Genomic DNA, 22,969 nt, shown 5'->3' on the forward strand with positions numbered 1-22,969 from the left:
ACATCCAAGATCCATAAGTACATCAAGGACAAGGCTCCAAGAGATGACGTGCTCAGTGAATGTCTCAGACAATGGGGAACAGAAGATGAGGTGCTGGAGGTTCCATCATGGGAGGACAAGCCACTACATGGGATGTACCACCCAAACATAACTGAAGTGGTGGATATCAGGAAATGGTACCAATGTCTAGACAGAGCTGGACTAAAGGACAGCACAGAGATACTCATCATGGCTGCACAGGAGCAGGCCTTGAGCACCAGAGCAATAGAGGCCCAGATCTACCACACCAGACAAGACCCCAGGTGTAGACTGTACAAAGAGGCCAATGAGACAATCCAGCACATAACTGCAGGGTGGAAGATGCTGGCAGGGAAAGCTTACATGGAGCTCCATAACCAAGTGACTGGTATAGTGTACAGGAACATCTGTGCAGAGTATGGGCTGGAAACCCCAAGGTCAAAGTGGGAAACACCTCCAAAGGTGGTAGAGAATGACCGAGCTAAGATCCTGTGGGACTTCCAGATACAGACGGACAGAATGGTAATGAGAACCAACCAGACATTGTGGTGGTGGACAAAGAGCAGAGGAAAGCCGTTGTGGTCGACATAGCAACACCGAGTGACTGCAACATCAGGAAAAAGGAACACGAGAAACTAGAGAAATACCAGGGGCTCAGAGAAGAGTTGGAGAAAACCTGGAGGGTGAAGACATCAGTGGTGCCCGTGGTCCTCGGGGCACTCGGGGCAGTGACCCCCAAACTGGAGGAGTGGCTACAGCAGATCCCAGGAAATACATCAGACATCTCAGTCCATAAAAGTGCAGTGTTAGGAACATCAAAGATACTGAAGAACCCTCAAGCTCAGGCATCTGGTAGAGGTCCTGAGCTTGGAGGAAAAAGAGACCACCTGCGGTGGGTGAGCAAGAGTTTTATATATATATATATATATATACATATTTTCTTCCCGAGTTATTATTATAGAAATTAGTTAATTAAACATTTATATCATTTATTTCTTTAATGTCAGTGGGCTAAAAGGATGAGACTTATGGATAATTAGATTTAATATATTCTAATGGATCTCCATCACTGGTCCATCTTTTTTGCACTAGTTCTGAACCAAAATTAAAACAAAAAAACTTATATAAGTTAAATAATTTCCAAATGTAACTGAACCTTCAGCAAACACTGAGGATAAACTGGTATTTGTGGAAGAAATGTCTTTTTGAACAAGTTGATTCATTACATTTCAAGATGCTTTAATATCATTTGAATTATTGTTTATTTTGCTTTGAAAATCCTTCATTTTTCCAGATCTTAATGTATAGAGTTATTCCTGAACTTTTTGTAGATATTTAGATCAAGCAGAGTAGGATTAGAGACATATTTCTTGAACAATTTATTTTTGTTCCTTAACATTTTAAACAAGTCTGTTGTAAACCATGGTTTTTTACTTTTTTACCTCGATTTCTGGAACAATAACCAACTGGAAAAGACTCATTGAAGTGAAGTTTGATTAGTTGAATCTAATTGTTGTAGGGGTTAGATGGAGTTATTAATATTAATGACAGAGTTGATTTTGATGTAAAAACTTCATGCTAATGTGCCACTCCCCTTTTTGGGAAGAAAGAATGGTTAATTAAAATGAATCACCATTAAACTCTAATGAGCCAGGGTAGAGTTTGATCTCTATCTACTCTTTAATAACCAGACAAAACAATAACTTTAACCAAACCCAGAAATAAGGTTTACATTTATTATCAACAATTCAACAGTGCATAATGAAATCAGTGAGGTAGGTATCATGTAATTAAAACACATGTGAGAGATGAACAATTACATGATTAACTTCAAACTGAATTTAAGGTTATGAAAAAGACTATTGGATTATTAGAACACTTCTAATCTAATACTAATTATTGAATAAAGATGGACTATATATAGTGAAAAAATATATGAATCAAAATTAAGACAATGTGAAAACACAGGACAGCTCAAAGGAGCAGAATTATCATAACACATAGACAAACAAAGACATTACAAACATCACATCCAGAGGGTTTATCTCTAGTGCAGAGGTATTCAGGACGCCATCGTCCGAACCTGGACCGGGGTACACCGTTTGGTGACCCCTTCTCTAGTGTGAATTCTCATGTGTCGGCTCAGGAAACTCTTTTTAGTAAATCTTCTCTGACAAACATCACAAACATGGGGTTTCTCCTGAGTGTGGGTTTTCAAGTGTTGCTTCAGTTTAGACTTGCAGTGAAATCCTTTACTACAAACATTACAACCAAATGGTTTCTCTCCTGTGTGGCCACTCATGTGTATGGAAAAACTCATCTTATGAGTAAATCGTTTACCACAAACATTACAACTAAAGGGTTTTTCTCCTGTGTGAATTCTAGTATGGATCTTCAGATTTGTTTTATCACTAAATCGTTTCCCACAGACATCACAACAAAAGGGTTTCTCTCCTGTGTGAATTCTCAAATGTACGACAAGACTCGCCTTATGAGTGAATCGTTTAGTACAAACATCACATTCATAGGGTTTCTCTCCTGAGTGGATAAACATGTGAGGCTTCAGATGAGTCTTGTACCTAAATATTTTACCACAAACATCACAACAGAAAGGTTTCTCTCCTGTGTGAATTCTTGTGTGGAGCTTCAGATCTTTTTTGTCGCGGCATCGTTTCCCACACAAGTCACAACCAAAGGGTTTCTCCCCTGTGTGAAGTCTCATGTGGATCTTCAGATTTGATTGTCTGCTAAATCGTTTCCCACACAAGTCACAACCAAATGGTTTCTCTAATGTGTGGATGCTGGAGTGCGTGAAAAGACCCGCCTTGCGAATGAATCGTTTACCACAAATGTCACAACCAAAGGGTTTCTCTCCTGTGTGGATTCTTGTGTGATTGGAAAGATTTGACTCATGGTTAAACTTTTGACCACAAACATCACAACCAAAAGGTTTCTCTCCTGTGTGGATTCTTGTGTGTCTCTTCAGATTTGATTGTCTGCTAAATCGTTTCCCACACATGTCACAACCAAAGGGTTTGTGTGTGTTGTGTGATGTTCCTCTGGTGTTGTTCTCAGATGTTTGAAAGTTCTCACAGCTCATGTCCATGTGTTCACTCTGAGCTTCAGACTGGGACAAAGGTTCCCTCCAATCCTCACTGTCTTCAGTGTCAGAGCAGTCTGTTTCCTCTCCATCAGTGTCTTGTTGTGTACAAGTGTTTGCTGCTTCTGGGCCTTCACTGATGTCTCCATTTGGTTCTACTTTCATGAGTTTAGCTGAGCTGCAGGTTGCAGGTTCTCCTTTGATGTTCTCCTCACTTTGTCTCCAGTGTAGCAGAGAACACTGAGCTTCCTCCTCTTCATCTTCACTCTTCACAGTAACAGCCGTGATATCCGTCTCCTGCTTTTCCTCCAGACTTTCCCACAGTTCTTCCTCTTCCTTCTTTATGTGGAGATGATCCTGGAGCTTCAGTCCATGTTTACAGGAAACACCATCAGGAACATCTGCAGGAAACCCTGAACACAACCAGGACCATCAGAGACGTCCCTACACTCATTATTCACATCATTAGACTCAGCTCTACTTTACATATCAGTCTAATTATGTAATAATTATTATAAATAACATTTATAATACGTGTACGAGTGAATGGGTGTGTGCACTGATATTTATGTATGTGTGACGCTCCACAGTAAAACAAGCACAAACACTTAAGTTGATGAACATAAAGACTTTCTTCAGTTATTCACACGCTTTTGTCATTAGTTCGGTCTAATAAACTGCATGTTGAAGTAAAACATGGCTGCTTTAGCATCTATTCTGATAATGAGATGGAGCAAACATATGCAACACGTAAAACATGGTGACTATAGGGATGGCACGATACCACTTTATAGTTTCTGATACAGATATTGATGCAACAACTTTGATTATCTGCCGATACCGATAACAAACCACGACCTTTTCACTCTTAAAAAATAAAGTTGTTGAGTATTTATTTTTGAATGACTATAAAACTGACTAATACAAATACAACTCTTTGGCTCCAAATTTCAGACTGAAAAGCCTAAATAGTGCTGAGCTACACACAGACACTAAAGTGGGTCACATGCTAACATTGCTATAGGAGAGCCTGTGTCGCTTTTTGCACCAGTGACGCCAGAATTCTCATTTACCACAAACTTTAGAGAGAGAAAAAAAACATGGATTCATATTTTTATTGATATTTGAAATTCAAAAAATAAAAATCAGAGTTTGGGTCTGGAACATGTTTGGGTCTTCAGTAAACTACTTAGCATATGTCTCAGCTCCCTGTAATTTGATTATCTTAGAGCTATGAACATAGACTGTACACATCACTAATGATTAGTCACAGATATGCATTGGTTCTTGAGTGACACGCTCTGGAAATATGAAAAAATACTTTTGTGACAGATTTTTATTAGCCCATAACTGCATGTGGGAATGTGAAAAATATACATTATCTCTGTTTTAATTCATAGTATAAATGTTACTCTTTCTTGAGATATAAAACTAAGTTTCTTTGTGCGACTTCATTTTTATTTTGGACCCCAACTTTGGGTTATTTCACAACTCGCAAATATTGAAAATCCTTCACATGAGGCCATTATAGCTCGGCTCCGTCTAATAATCATTTATTGATTATTACTCTCTGGAGACCCAAGACAGAGTAAATGCACAGGCTGTAATATCACCAAGTTTATCTTTATACCAGTTGTTAGAGCTACTGTCTCTACCAGGGAGCAAATATTTATTTATTGTTGTTGTTATTGTTTTGCAGTGTTTTATTGAGCTTTATTTACCAGCTTATAGTTCCTACTGCATTTCACCAGGCAGCAGCACCGCTCGGAAGCACTTGGAAACCAGTTTTTTTTTTATTTATTCGATTTTATATTCTATATACATACAGTATATTCTATTCATTTATTTTTTAAATGATTGAAATCATAGTACATAATAGTTTTTTTTGTTATATTCAGTTTTACACTGGGGCGACCGTGGCTCAGGTGGTAGAGGGTCGTCTTCTGATCGAGAGGTTGGGGGTTCGATCCCAGTACCTGACTATGTGTCGAAGTGTCCTTGGGCAAGACACTGAACCCTAAGTTGCTCCCAGTGGTTGACTAGCGCCTTGCATGGCAATCCTGTCCCACTGGTGTGTGAATGAGCTGATATGTAAAGCGCTTTGAGACTGCTTCAGTGTGGGGATAAAGCTCTATATAAATCAAGTCCATTTACCATTTACTGTAAAGTGTCCTTGGATGGTCTGAAAGGAGCTTTTAAATAAAAAGTATTATTAGACCCGAGCGCCATGAGCTGGTGAAGGGCCTCTTGCTCTCGTAGTGGCTACACTACGAGGGAAGGGGCGGAGCCTATGCAAACGCCACGTGCCCGTCAGTGACCAGGGACCCTTGTCATGTCGTAGGCATGCACCCACGCTTTCTGAAAATGTATAGTTCATGGTACTCAGAAAGGGGGAAACATTGTTATTGGGTTGGATTATTTTTGTTTCTTCTTTGTTTCCCGGTGTTGGAACCAATTCACCTACTTTTCACCTACTGTAGAGTCTCAAAAATTCATAACAAAATTAAAATGCATGCTTCTCTAATTTCTATCTATATACAATTTTAAAAATGCAAAAATTTGACGCGCCAGCGCCCCCACATACCCCAAAACTGCATTACAAGATAGGAATTGCCAAAAAAAATTAATTCATAGTAGAATCAAGAAAATTGACACAGAAGTAGAACATGAGAAGACAAGTATAAAACATTAAGACCATGCCAAAAAATACACAGGAAGTCCAGAATCTTGAATTGAAAATTGCTATTTTCGCTCACGTTGTATTTTAACGTATTTCTCCTAGAACGTTTCACTGACGGGGTTCAAAATCACTGGAGATCATCTAGAGAAGTGAGACACCAAAACTGATCCATGGATTACACATACAAACTCCGATTTGTGTCAAATGTGAATCAGTTGTTAAACTCTCAGCCCTAAACCAGCTCAATGTAGAAAATGGACATTGGCACGTTAGCGCCCCCTACAGAGTGAAGACTATTTAATATGGGGCAAACGTATTCTAACGCACTCCTCCTAGGACGTTTCACTTAAAATCACTGAAGATCATCTACAGACGTGGGACATCAAAAGTTATCTATAGATTTTTGATAACTTGTATTTTGCCCAAAACCTTTTGGATTTTTTTTTAAAAAATGCTCCCAAATGTAAATCAGTTGTTAAACACTCGGCCCTAAACCAGCTCAATGTGGAAATACGGAGTGAAGACAATTTAAAATGGGGGAAAAAAATCTCCATTTTGTGTTAATAGGAAATTGAGAAAATCTTGAAAATTGTCAGCTCAACCTTGAACACACTGGAGCTACTATTATTACTACTATTACTACTACTATTACTACTAGTACTATTACTACTACTATTACTATTACTACTATTATTACTACTACTACTACCACTACTACTACCACTACTACTATTACTATTACTACTAGTACTATTACTATTACTACTACTACTACTACTATTACTACTACTACTACTATTACTATTACTACTACTACTGCGTCTGCAGTGATGCGGAGTCTGCACCAGTCCGTCATTGTAAAAAGGGAGCTGAGCCAAAAAGCAAAGCTCTCGATTTACAGGTCGGTCTACGTTCCAACCCTCACCTATGGTCATGAGCTTTGGGTCATGACCGAAAGAACAAGATCGCGGGTACAAGTGGCCGAAATGAGTTTCCTCCGTAGGGTGGCTGGGCTCTCCCTTAGAGATAGGGTGAGAAGCTCAGTCATTCGTGAGGGGCTCAAAGTAGAGTCGCTGCTCCTCCGCATCGAGAAGAGCCAGATGATGTGGCTCGGGCACCTAATTAGGATGCCCCCTGGACGCCTCCCTAGTGAGGCGTTCAGGGCACATCCCTCCGGAAGGAGGCCCCGGGGAAGACCCAGGACACGCTGGAGAGACAATGTCTCTCGGCTGGCCTGGGAATGTCTCAGGGTCCCCCTGGAAGAGCTGGAGGAAGTGGCCGGGGAGAGGGAAGTCTGGGCCTCCCTACTGAGGATGCTGTCCCCGCAACCCGGAAACGGCTAAGCGGAAGAAGATGGATGGATGGATGGATGGACTACTACTATTACTATTACTACTACTACCACTAATACTGCCACTACTACTACTACTAGTACTATTACTACTGCTATTACTATTACTACTACAACTTCAGTACAACAACAAATCATAAATATGTCTCAGTTTATATTAATGCATTGATTGTATAAAATTCACTGTTATATTATGTCTTTGTATGAACTTGAGGCAGCGCATTGAAGGCGGCGCAGATTGGTGAAGGTCGTTTATCGCCGCTTGCGGCTATATCTTATTATTATTATTATTATTATTATTATTATCATCTAATCAGCTAACTGGTAAATATGCTAGTTTATGGCATGAGGTTAACTTTAATCTTCAGCCACAATGTTGATAAACGCCAACTACAAATCAAACATTACAATATACAATTATAAATGTTACAGAAAAACATAATAATATGAAAAGAAATTCAGGCATTTAACTAAAAAGCTGGTTTCCAGTGTTTCTGAGCGGTGCTGCTGCTGGTGGAATGCAGTATGAACTAATCACTAGTAAATAAAACACAATAAAACTCCTGAAAACAATAATCAGGAATAAATATGTTGTCCCTGGTAAAGATAGTAGCTCTAACAACCGGTCCAATGCCTGTGATGCAGTACGGGGACACATTTACTCTGTCTCTGTATGTTTCCGGGTTTTAATATCACCCGATCAGATGTCCCATTGTGGGACTAACAGAGTATTATCTGATCTTATCTGATGATAAAAGTTCAAAAGACCAAACCTGCAGAGTGTTCTTCAGCTGAAGAGTCTGTCATCATGTTGCTAAAGCTAAGCTAAAGACTGGACGGTGTAGCGGTCAATCTGGTAACCGTGTTAGCTTGTGAACGACCTTCGTTTACGTCTTTTCCCTCCAATGAAGAATGGTTCATTAAACACTCTATTGTACAGCACAGATGTGTGCTCGGTTTATCTGAACTCTTTAAACTGATCATTACAAACACACGGAGAACCGTTCATTTCTTCTTCTTCGGTGGTTTTTAATGGTGGTCAAAGCGCGCTTTACTGCCACTTAGCGGACGAGCAGCAGCTCTGACGTCAGAGCAACTTTTTCATTTCTTATTTTCTTAATATTATAATAAAAACATCCACAAAATAATGTGACAACAGCATCAATAATTATACAAAGACTGATTTAAACACTTTGAATAACATCTGCAAATAAAACTAAATAAACTAAGATAAACAATCAATTCAGGAAACATGTGACGTATGCAATACCAAAGTAAGCGCATGCGCGCACTGACACTAATAATGACATTAAACCTCACAAAAAAATTATTTTCTCAGACACAGAGATGAACATTATTATTATTATATTGCGCATTATTTTAAATAGGGAGGAATGATACAGGTAGATGTAGCTGTGGGAAGACTGAGAAAGTGGAGAAAGTTATTTTTGAATGTGGGAAATATGAAATAGAAAAATGTATTTTGGTTAAAAATCTTGAGCGAATCAAAAGCCAGTTTAGTTTGTAGATATTAGGCATAGATCTGAAGGTAAATAGTATGATTTGTTATTTCAATATTTGAGGGAAATAGGTTTGTTTTTTCTTTCTTTTTTAGAAGTCAGGTATCGCGAGCCATACTCCACACCAGTTGGTGGCGGTAATGCACCATGAAGTTGTTTTGCCAACCGGAAAAAAAAAAAAAAAAGACAAACTCTACATAGAAGAAGAAGAATCAGAGACGTCATTGTTCTAGCATCAGCACGTGATTGAAAGACTTTTCTTTTCTTCTAAAAACAACACAATGCCATCGTGTTGTGTTGTTAGTTGCACAAAGAGGAGTACCAACAATCCAGGACTTAAGTTTTACAACATACCGGCTGGTTCACACCCTTTTCACAAGAATAGACGAGACTTATGGTTACGTGCTATTAAACGAGACAAATGGTCTGAAGCTGAGATCAAGAATGCACGTATTTGTGGTTCTCATTTTATATCTGGTAAGATTATTTTTATTTACAAAGAAACGCTGTTTGGCATGACATAAAATAATGTTATAAGAGAGTTACATTAATATAGTAATATTCCTGTTAGATGCTAAAAACAATGTTTAAATTGTGGTGCAGGTCCTACATGACTGTGTCTGCACCTCACGAAACTAAAGTTAATTCCAGTATTTAAGTAGTTACAGTTATAGCTAATGTTAGTCTGCAACATTATTGACCCAAATGTAGGTTTACATATGCAACAATCCTCTTCATTATGGACAAGATTAGGTCTAAAATATGACTTGTATGTAAATATTGTCAATTTGAGGGTTAATGGGCTACAACCTCTTATTTTCTACTTGTTTGTATATATATTATTATAGTGTGTGTATAATTATTAGTAGTGTTTTCATCTATTATAATTGTTTCTTTTATTTTTCTTTATATGCCATTCTGTGTGGCATATAAAGTTTTTTTTCTGATTCCTTGTATTTTATTTCCTAATGGCAGAATTGTATTATTTCTAGGAAAGGCATCTATGGACTTTGATAGTCCAGACTTTGTCCCTTCAATCTTTCCAGACAAAAGGAGAGAGAACAGCAGTTCTAATACAAAGAAAAAAATGGAGAGGTAAGGCTCTGTTACATTGCAATCTTTGTAAAAGTAGTCAGGCTTCTGATTAGACATTATTTTACATAAAACATTTGTACTGTGTGTAGAAATTGTACCAATTTTGAAAATAAACCCTGCAATCATTAAAAAAAAAGTTTCACTTTTTCTAAAGCCGAGGTTTCCTTTCTTTGCTCTGTCATGAAGGTACGACAGGAAGCGAAAGAGGGATGCTAACAAAAGTCATCACACCCCGAAGAACGCTAAGAGAAAGCTGGACGTTGAGACCATTCCTAATATCACCAACTCAGAAGAACCCTCTGTTGAGCAGCCAAGTAGAACAGGTATGCAACGTTTCCAGTGTTTATTAGCAGTTAATATGTGTGTAGGAATCACTTTATGCATTGATTAGACCTTGTTTATGGTGGAAAATTAAGACAAATATTGCCAGTGTTTGTATCAACTTCTGTTAAGGCAGGTTATGATTATATAATAAGATTTCATTTATTTTTGTGTGTTTCAGAAGGAGCTCCAGAGTTCATCCCTAAAGCACAGTTTGATGAGATGAAGCTGCTGTACGACCGTCTTCATACAGACCATACAAATCTGACCCAAGATTTTTTGGCACTCAGGAAAGAAAACGAAGAGCTCAAGAAAAAGCTCGGAATGTTAACGTTTGGCTATAACAGTGTTACAGTTGATAATGAAAGACTGAAATTTTTCACAGGTTTGACGAGCCTTACAGTGTTTGTTTGGCTTGTAAACATTCTTAAAAGAAATATACTTTTGGTCTCACAAAAGATGTCAGTTGAAGACCACTTGCTGTTAGTGCTAATTAAGTTAAGGTTGGGCATAAGCAATAGAGATATTGCATATAGATTTCAAATACCTGTCAGCACCGTTTCCAGAACATTACGGACCTGCCTTCCCGTATTGTCTGCTGTGTTAAAACCACTCATAAAATGGCCAAGCAAAGAGGCCGTACAGGAGAATATGCCAGTTGCGTTCAAGAGAAAATTTTGCAAGTGTCGATGTGTAATAGACTGCATGGAAATATGTATTGATCGCCCCACACATTTAACAGCTAGAGCACAAACTTGGTCCAGCTACAAGCATAACCATACAGTGAAATATCTAGTAGGTGTTACCCCTGCGGGTGCTATATCATTCTTATCGCCAGGGTGGGGAGGCAGCGTTTCGGATAAGCAAATAACTGTAGAGTCGGGATTTCTAGATTTAGTAGAAGAAGGAGATGAAGTTTTGGCAGACAGAGGTTTCTTGTTTGGGGATGAACTGGCTGCCCATGGAGCAACCTTGAAAATCCCATTTTTTACCAAAGGTGTAAAACAAATGTCTGCACAAGACGACGACTCATCAAGGCAACTTTCCCGTGTTTGCTTCCATGTAGAAAAGGTCATAGGGCGGTGGAAACGTTTCAGAATATTGCAGTCCATCATTCCAATTTCTCAAGCTGACCTTCTGGATGATATTGTGATAGTATGTGGGGGGCTGACGAACCTATGTCCTGGTGTCATTTAAAAAATAGTAAGAAACAAGTGACAGTGAAATGATTCAAACTTCATGTATTATTGAAAACATACAGAATGTACAGTAATTGTGGACAACTTTAGCATTAGTTATTTTCATTGAAAGTATTAATAAGCTTGCTTCTTTTACAATTGTATACAAAATAATAAAATTAATATGAAATCAAATTTCAACAGTTTGTTACATTGCTCTATGGTAAAAGATCACTATTTATGTCATGTTAATGCACAATGTGTACAAAATTAAACTGGATGTGTTATTTTGTTCAATCTGGGCATTTCCAATTTCTGCTGGCACAATGAATATGGTCAGACTCGTAGTAAATAATGAAAGGCACAATGTGCATTTAATGAGTTTCCTAAAATATGGGTTTTCACATTTACAACATACTTCATCTAGACTCGTACAATTGAAGTTGTGGAAGAATGTGGTCTACAAACAACTTCTCTGCTTTTTTAAGTATCCAAAAAAATTCTCATCAAATGTTATGAACCTGTAGACTGCTTCTGTTTTGGTTCGTAGGTATTGGTCACAGAACTGTAAACCACATACATACATTTGAAGTTGCACCTGATAATAATGATGTGTGTGTTTCAACTGCAGTGCTGCATCCATCCAAAATGATGGATCATCGTGACATCCAAGCCGCCCATCACAATATTTACATGGGGATTTCACTTCCAATACACCAGATCCACAGCAGGTACAGCTCACTAGTCCATCAGTCTGTAGGCTTCTGTTCCATGGCAGTGTTGTGAGCAGGAAGATCAAAGTCTTTTATTCTGTACTACATGATCATCTCTACATTTTTCAGCCTGGGGGTTGTTGTCCTGCAATGAAGCTACTCTATGAAGTACACTAACAGTTACTGTACCCATGCAGTGAACATGCCAGTCTTGACACTTAGCTTAATCCCTGGTGACCAATTCTAATTGGGCCAAAGCTTCTGCAATGGTGGAAATCTGAAAGGAATGCATAAGCCCATGTTGCACATCCTCAGGAGAAAGTGTCTTTAATGTAAGGGGTGTGGCTACAGTAAGGACCGCATCTCCTCCTCAGCTTCTGATGCAGTGTCCGTCTCACTGTTGCCACCACCGTCCAAACTCGTCAATACAGCTGCAGTGGGAAATATGGCCTTCAGCTCCAGTAGGTCTTGATCATTAACCACTGCAACATAAACATTTGATCAATTTCAGGTGAAGAGAAATTAGTCATTGGGTACTATAAATATTTAAAGAAGTCAGCAAATGGCCTAAATAAATATATTTGACACAATTATTAACAAATGTTATAAACACTGATATGTTTCATGCTTATGTTATACATAACGTAAGCATGAAGTCCACCTTACCTGTCAAATCTCTTTTAGGGCCGACTGATGGAAGGGATTGTGCATTCTGCTTGGGTCTGCTGAAATTGATTTTTGACAAGGGTGCGGGTTCCACCTCCGTTTCTGACATGTTGTTCCAGCTGCAGGATGTTGACGTACATGTTTTGTCCCTAAGTCCCATGCGAACTGCCAGCTCTACTTTTAACATCACAGCTGCTGCGTGACTGCAACATGAACCAAGTCTGATAACGGAAATATTTACACAACTTAAAGATTATAATGTTCACACCTTTACAATATACTATATACCCCATTTAAAAATAAAACAAATATTGTAGAGTGAAAGTAGCCTAGGTCTAACCCTAACATTTCTAGAAGTGGATCTATTTCTATATAACTTATTTTATATTTATATATGTAATAGATCTAGACCTATAATAGTCACATTCACTTGACAAGTTTTCCTTTATAAATGAAAGGTTTTCTACTTATGGCCTTATTTTTATTCAAATTCTTTATTTCTCCTACGCCTGGGCCTGAGAGAGAGCAAAACAGCCTACCTTTAAATACTCCATAAACGAAGAATAGGCTTATCGGTCAATCAATCACACACACTAAAGAGCTTACCCTGCTATGCATGAACAATTTGCTGTCAAAATGTATGGTTTCTGTTTGTGGATCTACACCCAGGATTCATACAACTTTGTTTTGTGACCCTGGAACACGTTTGCTTTAACGAGACCAAACTCTGCCGTTGCCGATATTGAATGACATTTGACAACTTGAACGTGTCCACATAACAAGTAGTTATAAACATCTAGAGACTGGTTTTCTTAATCAGATATGTATACACGTCTGGCCATTGAACATCGGATAACCACTATTTTTTGTGAATGCCTTCAGCTCCCAGAAAGGAGGCGTGTATGTTCACTGCGGAGGCACGGCACCAGCATCAGGCACTTCCTGGAAGGGGGGTGGTTCAGACTTCTGTGATGTCACAAAAGTTTGAACCGGAGGAAACGCTCGTTTTTCAGAAGAGGGCGGAGCAGCAGCTCAGAGAGCAGGATTAGAAAGGATTGCTCAGAGATGCAGGAAGGAAGTCCAATAATACTTTGAGGGTGTTTTTGAGAAGGAATGAACATTGTAACAAGGTTAAAAGCTCCAAAAAGTTGATTTAGGACGATATAGGACCTTTAAGATCTTACCCTTGTATGATGTCATAACGCCCGTCTTTTCCCTCTGAGTTGTGACGAAGCCGCATGGTTCCCTATAAAAAACAAACACATAAATAAAAGTTCACTTTGGTGAACAGATATGTCTATAAACTGCAGGATTGCAAACGCTAAACTTTTGATGTGTCTCTCAGGACCAAATATATCTTTGTAACTGAGCAAAAAGATTGTCGTGCCTCATATGTCAAAACAAGATGAAACGATACGACTTACACCTTACGACCTAATATTCAGGCTGAAGCAGCAGAGATAGACATCCACTTATAAAATGGATAAATCAATAATATGTTTATCTATATATAGTATAAATAAATCTATTTACCGCAATTTTAGTATTGTGCACCTGTCTCTGTCTCTTCAAATCGGAACAGTCACAGTTTGATGCTCTGGATTCCACAACTACTTCCTCCAGTGACGCCATTCTGGTCTCCATGGACTCGGCCATCTGAGTCAGCGGATGAGAAAGCCTGCTTATGACACCCAGCAGCTTCTTTTCACACACGTCACAACCAAAGGGTTTCTGTGTGTTGTGTGATGTTCCTCTGGTGTTGTTCTCAGATGTTTGAAAGTTCTCACAGCTCATGTCCATGTGTTCACTCTGAGCTTCAGACTGGGACAAAGGTTCCCTCCAATCCTCACTGTCTTCAGTGTCAGAGCAGTCTGTTTCCTCTCCATCAGTGTCTTGTTGTGTACAAGTGTTTGCTGCTTCTGGGCCTTCACTGATGTCTCCATTTGGTTCTACTTTCATGAGTTTAGCTGAGCTGCAGGTTGCAGGTTCTCCTTTGATGTTCTCCTCACTTTGTCTCCAGTGTAGCAGAGAACACTGAGCTTCCTCCTCTTCATCTTCACTCTTCACAGTAACAGCCGTGATATCCGTCTCCTGCTTTTCCTCCAGACTTTCCCACAGTTCTTCCTCTTCCTTCTTTATGTGGAGATGATCCTGGAGCTTCAGACCATCAGTAGATTCTCCTTTAGAGGAAACAAAAAAAGATTTGTTTGATTTTGTTGTCATTGTGTAGATTTTCTTATCAGTTTTGTTTATTTTAGTTGTTTTGTGTGTTTTTGGAACCAAAAGGCATGAAAAAGGTGACAAAAAAAATGAATAAAAAAAATCAGTCATGGGGGGTCTGGGAGGATCCTCCCCCAGAATTTGATTTTGATTTTAATACATAAATTATGCAATCTTTTTTTTTAAGATATCTTTATTATTTTTCAATTTAAAGACAAGCAAGAACCACTTCAAATAAAGAGTTTTTAGAATCTGATCATTGGTGTGTTTGAGTCTATTCTTGAGGTTTTTGTGACGTTATAATCTCATAATAAACTAGTTATTGTCACAAACGAAAAAGGACAGGACTCAAAAATACCAACTGAGGTCTGAAAGGCAAACTAAGGTTCAAAAACATAAAGTTCAGACACAAGAAAGGAACAAAGAACCCTGGATGTCTTGAAGCAGGGAACACTGACAGTCTGGCCCTGATACATGGGGAAAGAAACTATTATATATCATAAAAACCAAAGCAGCACAAATGATAATTCTTTCAGCACAAACCAACACTAACGCTGCACTAATGATTGAGACAATTTTTGTTCAATTTGGACGTTGTCGGGGGGCTGCGTGAACTTAGATTGACCTTTAAAATATTGTTTAATATCTTAAAAATGAAAGCATCACAAATGATATTTTTTTTGGCACAAACCAGCACTAACGGGCCTAATTCTCCCACTCAGATGTCGGGTCGGGCTTATTTATTAATAAACACAAAAACACTTCTATATTGTTATGGTATCATTTCTAAAGTGTTTCTGCTCGTAGTGTGACAGGATATTAACTGTGTTGTGTTTAGTTGTTCACATTCACTGATGATTATTTGCTGATTTTGCTCAGAGAACAAATATGATTGGTTCTTCAGTCAGGTCTGTGTTCCACACACGGACCACCTGGTCTGGTCTACATACTGTAACGGTTCTATGTTCTGGTTATGTTCCACTGTGTGTATTCAGTGGTTAACTGATAATGAGATTTCCCACGGCCATGAAGGCATCATGGTTACTGCATCTTTATCTGCCAATGTGTGTCTTTGTTTACATGTGTTCTGAGTGTTGATTGGCTGGGAGGCTGGGGAAAGGGCGGGTGTAAGCGGGAAAAGACTAGTGAACAATTCTGTTCCCACGGTAGTGTGTGTATGATGGTGTAGGACGCTTCTTTGTGTTTATTTATTTTTGGCGTGTTACTACGACCTCCATTAAATCCTGTAAAACTGTGATAACAACTCGAGTCACGTTATTAAAATACCTTTAGGGCTGTGGTGAGTGTGTGTGCATCGACAATAACTCATGCTGTTTGTAGCATTAGCTAACAAGCTAACAGGCTAATAGGTTAACTACTGAATGTGTGTCGAGCTGCTGCTGCTGGTTGGGCATTTAGGTTATTTCATTTATTTATTCAACCACATTATTATTTTTATTGAATTATATTTCATTGTATTTATTTTTTATTCAGATTTTATTTCAAACTCCTTGTTTTTCTTTTCTCTTTAGATATGGTTCTATCAATGTTCTACTGTTCACCATTCTATGAGCTTTTTCCCACAAGCTGTGATGTCTTTAAATATTAAAAACTGACTCTATTGTCTTATTTTTCTCATGGACTTTATTATGTATTGTATTTATTTATAGTATTGTACAGTATTTCTCTACTTTGTATTTTACGTGGCTGATGTTGATATTTCACTCTGAGCTCTTTGCACTTTATCTTCTAAAGTGGTTTTTATTCTGCAAATGGTTGATGAACTCAAACTGAAACAAGGACACCAGTTCCACCAAAACACCAGTAAACCTCCTTTAAAGTACCTGACTCCTGACACGCACCAAGACGCTCTCCTTCCCCACTTTCCCACAATTCCTCCTGTTCGTCCTTTATGTGTTTCAGTTCTCCCACACTGGAACCTGATTCACAGAAAACAGCATCAGTCACTGACGACACAGCAACGTCACAAACGACGAGGCCCAATCAAGCCAAGCTGGATCTTCTGGATTAACCAACATTGTTCATCTTTTAGTTTGACAAACCTTCACATTTCTATATAATCCATTTATTCCTGTTAATATCACAAACAACATGTTGATTATAGTGTTAAAGTGTGATTACCGTCAGTATGAGCTGTTTGTTGACGCGCTGCCATGAGCTCGTTCACTGACTGGAATCACACACAGAGAAAAGTGTTCACACATTAAAGTCCATCTTCAGAGAAAGCTGGAGCTCATTCCAGGAGCTTAACGGAGCTTTGTGGAGTAAAGGAATCAATCAACGGCTCGTGGAAGTGTTCCAATTTCACTCCCAGGTCGTGATGTTTGGTGTTCGTCTGCAAAGAAAGGCCTTAAAAAGGCAGAAATAAATGATGTCAGATGATGGACACTGATTAAAGTATTGTTAGAATGTTAGCTTATATGTGACCTGCTTCCTAGTTTAGGATCACTTTAGATCAGACGTAGTCTTAGACGTTTAAACATTCACAGCATCATAAAAAGGAGTCGATGACGAAAATGACAAAAAGAACCCAGGAAGTCACACCATCATGTTGTTGTTATCACAAGAATCTGCAGCATGGAGGGTCACCCCCCATTGCTTGGGCTCTGAACCATTGAAGAAACACCACATATTTGAGACCAAAAAAAAAAAAAACACTTTTTTTGTGTTCAAATCAAATTTTTGGGGTCTCAAATATTATTTTGCATAAAACTAATTTTTGATCGAAGTTAAAAAAAAATAAAAAATACTTCAATCAAAAAATGTTTGATTGAAGCAAAGAAAATTATTGAAATTCACTTCAATTAAATACGACATATTTTTCATTAAAAAAAGATTTAAACTTTTTTATTGAAAATATTTGTGGATTGATGTAGTGTTTTTTTATTCATTGTTTTTTTTTTTTTTTAATTTAAAATACTTATTGATTGAAAAGCATTTTTCAAAATAAAGACACAGGTTTACTTCCAGTTCTAAAAAAAAACAAAAACACAACAACACGAAAAAGTGATTAAAGAGAACAAACCTGATCTGTGCAGCAGCATCAGACGAAAACAAGAACTTCCTGGTAGCGGTAATTCTGGTGTCCGTGTAACCTGGTGACGGGGACCTAAATGTTTTGCTAGTAGCCGTTAGCAATGCCGGACGTTAAACATCAACAAAAATCTGCATAATTGTTAATGTCGTTACTTAGTTTTCTTCATTACGTGAGAAGCTCAGAGCAGAAACTGAAATCGAGGTAAAAACATCACATCGAGCCTAATAAACAGTATCGTGGCTTTTTAAAGCTGCTCTCCGCGTGCTCACGTTTGATCTGAGCGATCGATCATATTTCCTTACACGGTGTTTTCTCAGAGGATGTTACGTCATCATAAACCAAGGCTCGACGAAACGATCGCCGAGTGTTTAGTCAATAGTCCGACCAATAGGAAATATTGTTAAAAACAATGTGTGAAATGCATCAATATTCAAAGCAAGGCAAGGCAAATGTATTTGTATAGCGCATTTCATACACAAAGCAACTCAATGTGCTTTACACGACCAAAAAGTGCAACAAAAAACATTCAACAGTTTACAATCAATAAGATCAGCAGCAAAAACTTTTAAAATCATCAGTAAAAACATTTAAAATCATCAACAAACACATGACATCATCAACATGACCATAAATCTCTCTCAATCATATACAGTAGAGAAAAAAAGTTCCTTTAACTTTGATTTAAAAATGTTCACATGTGATGCTGACTTCAGCTCTGCTGCAGTTTGTTCCACTTCTTTGCAGCATAACAACTAAACACAGCATCACCATGGTTACTGTGAGCTCTGGGCTCCACTATCTGACCTGTGTCCATAGATCTGAGAGACCTGCTGGGTTCATACCTGACTAACATCTCACTGATGGATTCTGGATTAAAATAGTTTAAAAAGGTAAATCTGGTTAAAATAGATTTTTTTTCTCTAATTCTCATGCAATTAAAACACCACTTTTATAGTATTTTCCTGGTTCTATTGTTGGTGTAATAGCAACAAAGAACAGCAGAGGAGCAAAGTCAAAGGTCCATAAAAGCAGTGCGACACGTGCTCGTAGGCCTACCACTAAATCACAGCAAAAGCTTAAAGCTCATATCCTGAGTTTCTGATAAGTCTATGTTTATGGATTTCTATTCATCTAAATGTTGATGTGAAGAATTCTCCGTGGACACCTTGATATAAATATAACATTTTATTAATATGAAGTGAAGATCAGTGTCTGAGTCAAACCTTCCAGGGCAAGTTCTGAGAGCAGCAAAGCCAAACGCTACTTTGAACACTAGTTGGTAAGAACACATACTGTATATGAGAGCATGTGTTACCACAGGTGGTTTTAATTACATTAGCTCATAAACCTGAGAAAAAGCTTCTGCCATCCCTGCAATAGATTGGAGAAAAACCACTATCAATCATTCAGGGGGGGGGGGGGTCTTTGTCTGGACCCCTCTGGTTTAAATGAATACCAGATGGTTTAGGAGACATTTAGGTATTCTTCAACCATTATTAAAATATCATGATACACAACTAAAAAATAAAGGCCTATGTTCTTGCTTGTACGGACATAATGTATGTTTGTTCAATATAATATAAACCTTTAATAACCACAGTATTAAGTTCTTTAATACACTACATATGCAGTGCATTGTAGAGGCGTGGCTTCTGGTAAATTGGCAGAGACAGGGGGAGGAAGTGGAGCTGTTTAGGGAGGGACATCCAGACGTTGGCTTTAGAATTTTCAACAATGTTGGTCCTAAATGTAGTGAAGCAGAGCAGATGAGAAAGTGATTTATTTAAAGGTGTGAGAACACATTTCCCACTGACAGCATTCCTCCTCTGCTTCAGTGGATCAATCACATCTGAAAGGAAATGATGATTATAACTGACAACTAATGTGTTGAGAGATATGCTCTCATTTCTGTTATGAGTTATTATTATTATGCCCCTGAATATTTGTGTTTAATGTTGTCATTGGCAACCACTGTGATCGCACTGATCATGTGACGTGCAATCAGGAGATGACATGCATGTGTGTGAATAAATGAGGTGATCCCGTCGGTGCGGATGTTCACCGGAACCTGCAAAACGTGTGCTGTGTTATGTCACGTTAAACGCTGTGTAGAAGTGACTCTTCTAACATAATGAAAATCCCAAATTCAGTAACTCAGAAAATTAGAATATTACTTAAGACTGATACAAAAAAAAAAAAAGATTTGTAGAAATGTTGACCAACTGAAAAGTATAAAGATGAAAAGTATGATCATGTACAGCACTCAGTACTTAGTTGGGGCTCCTTTTGCCTGAATTACTGCAGCAATGCAGCGTGACATGTAGTGGATCACTCTTTGTGAATCTCCTCCACGTTTTTTAATGGGTTTAGTTTCACAATCCTCTCCAGGGGGCGTGGTTATCACTATTGCTTGTACACTTTTTTCTACCACATCTTTTCCTTCCCTTCACCTCTCTATTAATGTGTTTGGACACAGAGCTCTGTGAACATCCAGCCTCTTTAGCCATGACCTTTTGTATCTTGTCCTCCTTGTTCAAGGTGTCAATGGTCGTCTTTTGGACAACTGTGAGGTCAGCAGTTTTCTCCATGATTGTGTAGACCTACAGAACTAGACTGGAGACCATTTAAAGGCCTTTGCAGGACACTAGATGTCTTTAATATTGAACCTCTTCACAATATTCTAATTTTCTGAGATACTCAATTAGTTGTCAGTTATAATCATTAACATTAAAAGAAATAAACACTTGAAATATGTCAGTCTGTGTGAAATGAATGTAGACATTATACAAGTTTGACTTTTGGAATGGAATTACTGAAAATAAATCAACTTTTTCATGATATTCTAATTTTATGACCAGCACCTGTACACACGTGTAGCACTGATTCTTGAATGTTAAGACGTAAATTGGACGGCGTGTGATGTAAGATTAATATGACACATTATTACTCTATCACACTTGCTTCATCCCACTATCAGTTTAAATGTGTAGAAATGAACAAAATGGCTCCAAAGCCAAACAACACAACTCTACTGTAACAACACAGAAATACGAACAAATACAATGTGACACCTGAAGATAAATGTCTTACATTGTGTCTGAAAGTTACTTAATTAAGAGGGCTAATGTTTTTATAACAGGACAAGCCGTAAATCATTTTCTTTTATTTCTTCCAAAAAAAAAATATTCCTTCTTCCTAAAATCTCTCAACCATTGAAACAATGAGAAACATCTTTTAAAAAAAAGCCATCAAGGCTAGCAGCTTTATTCTGTCTGTTGTCATGGAGACGGAGGTGATGAGGTCTAGACCAGATGATGGAAACTTTACCTTAACTTCCTACATTCTGTTTCTCCCAGTGTCTCCTTGGTTTAAAAATCCCTTTTTGAACCTCCATGGAGGTTTGATCTTCCTGATGATACTTTTTAATTAAATTCCCCAGTATTTGGTCTCATTCTATCCATCTTGGACTTTAGTCTCTCTTCTCTTTTACTCGTGTGTGACAATTTTGTCAAATCAAAGCATCATCTTTAATGATTCCGTCACGTCTGAGTAAAATTACTGTAATAACATGATACTGGCTGTAAAGAACAACTCATTAGATTTCAGACGCTGTTGGAATTTCTCAGATGGAGAGTTAAGAAAGTGTCTATTTGTACGGTTGCCGTACGGACAACCCCCGTGCTATTGGTACCGAAGTACACGTACGTAGCGTCTTAGGGCTAGGGTTAGTCTTAGTCACGCAACCTAAACTGACTGATGACTGACCCATCTTGTCACTGCCTAATTTAAATGACCGTAAATCCACTAATATTTTCTCAGCAGTGGCTATCCGTACGATTGCCGTATCAATATACCAACATTCTATCCGTAAGCAGCGGCCCTATCATTGGCCAGTTTAGGTCACGTGACTAAGATTAAACCTAACCCTAAAAATTGTTGCGATATACGGTTATAACCTAACCCTACCCAAAGAGGAAGTAAACAAACCAATAGCACCGGGGGTTGTCCGTAGTTGTTGAGTCACATTGTTTACCAACAGTAATACACATCCCTGATTGGTTTAGCCGTGTCACGTGTTGTGGAGAACTTGCATGAGATTGTTTGAGCGTTTTCTTGTCAGCGAGAACGCTAGCGTAAAGACTGTAATAGCTGCACAGGTTAAATATAGAAAAGATACATTAAGTTTTCATATATAACTCCTGTTTAATCTGTGGGTCCAGGTCTACATGACGCACCACGTGAGTCTGGACCCAGACCGCCATTTGAGACCCCTGCTCTTTTGTGAATTCTCATATGTCGATTCAGGTCACTCATTTTAGTAAATCTTTTCTGACAAACATCACAACCAAAAGGTTTCTCTCCAGTGTGGGTTCTCATGTGTTCCTTCAGTTTATACTTGTGATTAAATCCTTTTTCACAAACATCACAACCAAAGGCTTTCCCTCCTGTGTGATTTTTTTTGTGACGTTTCAGATCAGATAATTTGCTAAATCGTTTCTCACAAACATCACAACCAAAAGGTTTCTCTCCAGTGTGAATTCTCGTATGGATCTTTACAAGACATCTGTCGCGAAATCGTTTCCCACACACATCACACCCAAAGGCTTTCTCTCCTGTGTGAATTCTTGTGTGTCTCTTCAGATCTGTTCTGTTGCTGAATTGTTTCTCACACACGTCACAACCAAAGGGTTTTTCCCCTGTGTGAATTCTCATGTGCTTAATCATTTCTTGCTTGGTAATAAATCTTTTCTGACAAACATCACAACCAAAAGGTTTCTCTCCGGTGTGAATTCTCGTGTGGTTGTTAAAATTTGTTCTGTTGCTAAATCGTTTCCCACACACATCACAACCAAAGCGTTTCTCCCCTGTGTGAATTCTCATGTGATTAATCATTTCTTGCTTGGTAATAAATCTTTTCTGACAAACATCACAACTGAAAGGTTTCTCTCCTGTGTGGATTCTCATGTGTCTCTTCAGACTTGATTGTCTGCTAAATCGTTTCCCACACACGTCACAACCAAAGCGTTTCTCTCTGTTGTGTGATGTTCC

The 22,969-nt window shown here is 38.3% G+C and overlaps 2 protein-coding genes across 22 annotated transcripts in view; one reads left to right on the top strand and one right to left on the bottom strand.

The window, feature by feature from the left end:
- Positions 1-2,065: 2,065 nt before the first annotated feature.
- The window catches only part of LOC114463992 (zinc finger protein OZF-like), a 43,380-nt gene continuing 22,476 nt past the window's right edge, over positions 2,066-22,969 (bottom strand). For 3 of the 19 annotated variants that reach the window (XM_028447991.1, XM_028447987.1, XM_028447996.1), the window contains 2 exons: positions 14,364-14,781; positions 2,066-3,045 (listed from right to left, as the gene is read on the bottom strand). In XM_028447991.1, coding sequence (XP_028303792.1) covers positions 2,081-3,045; positions 14,364-14,781 — 1,383 coding nt within the window. In that variant the 3' untranslated portion in view covers positions 2,066-2,080. Of the gene's footprint in view, positions 3,532-7,922; positions 8,199-11,603; positions 12,459-12,642; positions 12,864-13,826; positions 13,889-14,175; positions 14,823-16,706; positions 16,803-17,004; positions 17,233-17,908; positions 18,238-21,068; positions 22,939-22,969 lie in introns of those variants that run through there. The other 16 variants (XM_028448000.1, XM_028447999.1, XM_028447993.1 and 13 more) reach the window with 15 other exon arrangements.
- On the top strand, positions 8,887-11,398 carry LOC114463999 (uncharacterized). 3 transcript variants are annotated; one of them, XM_028448019.1, is made up of 4 exons: positions 8,887-9,146; positions 9,662-9,764; positions 9,951-10,087; positions 10,267-11,398. In XM_028448019.1, exons 1-4 carry the CDS (start codon positions 8,951-8,953, stop codon positions 11,280-11,282), a joined length of 1,452 nt encoding a protein of 483 aa, XP_028303820.1. In that variant the 5' UTR covers positions 8,887-8,950; the 3' UTR covers positions 11,283-11,398. The 3 variants fall into 3 exon arrangements, with proteins under 3 accessions (XP_028303820.1, XP_028303821.1, XP_028303822.1); XM_028448020.1 differs by having other exon boundaries at positions 10,270-11,398; XM_028448021.1 differs by having other exon boundaries at positions 9,716-9,764.

Source organism: Gouania willdenowi, chromosome 5, assembly GCF_900634775.1.
Source record: "Gouania willdenowi chromosome 5, fGouWil2.1, whole genome shotgun sequence".
NCBI lineage: Eukaryota > Metazoa > Chordata > Actinopteri > Blenniiformes > Gobiesocidae > Gouania > Gouania willdenowi.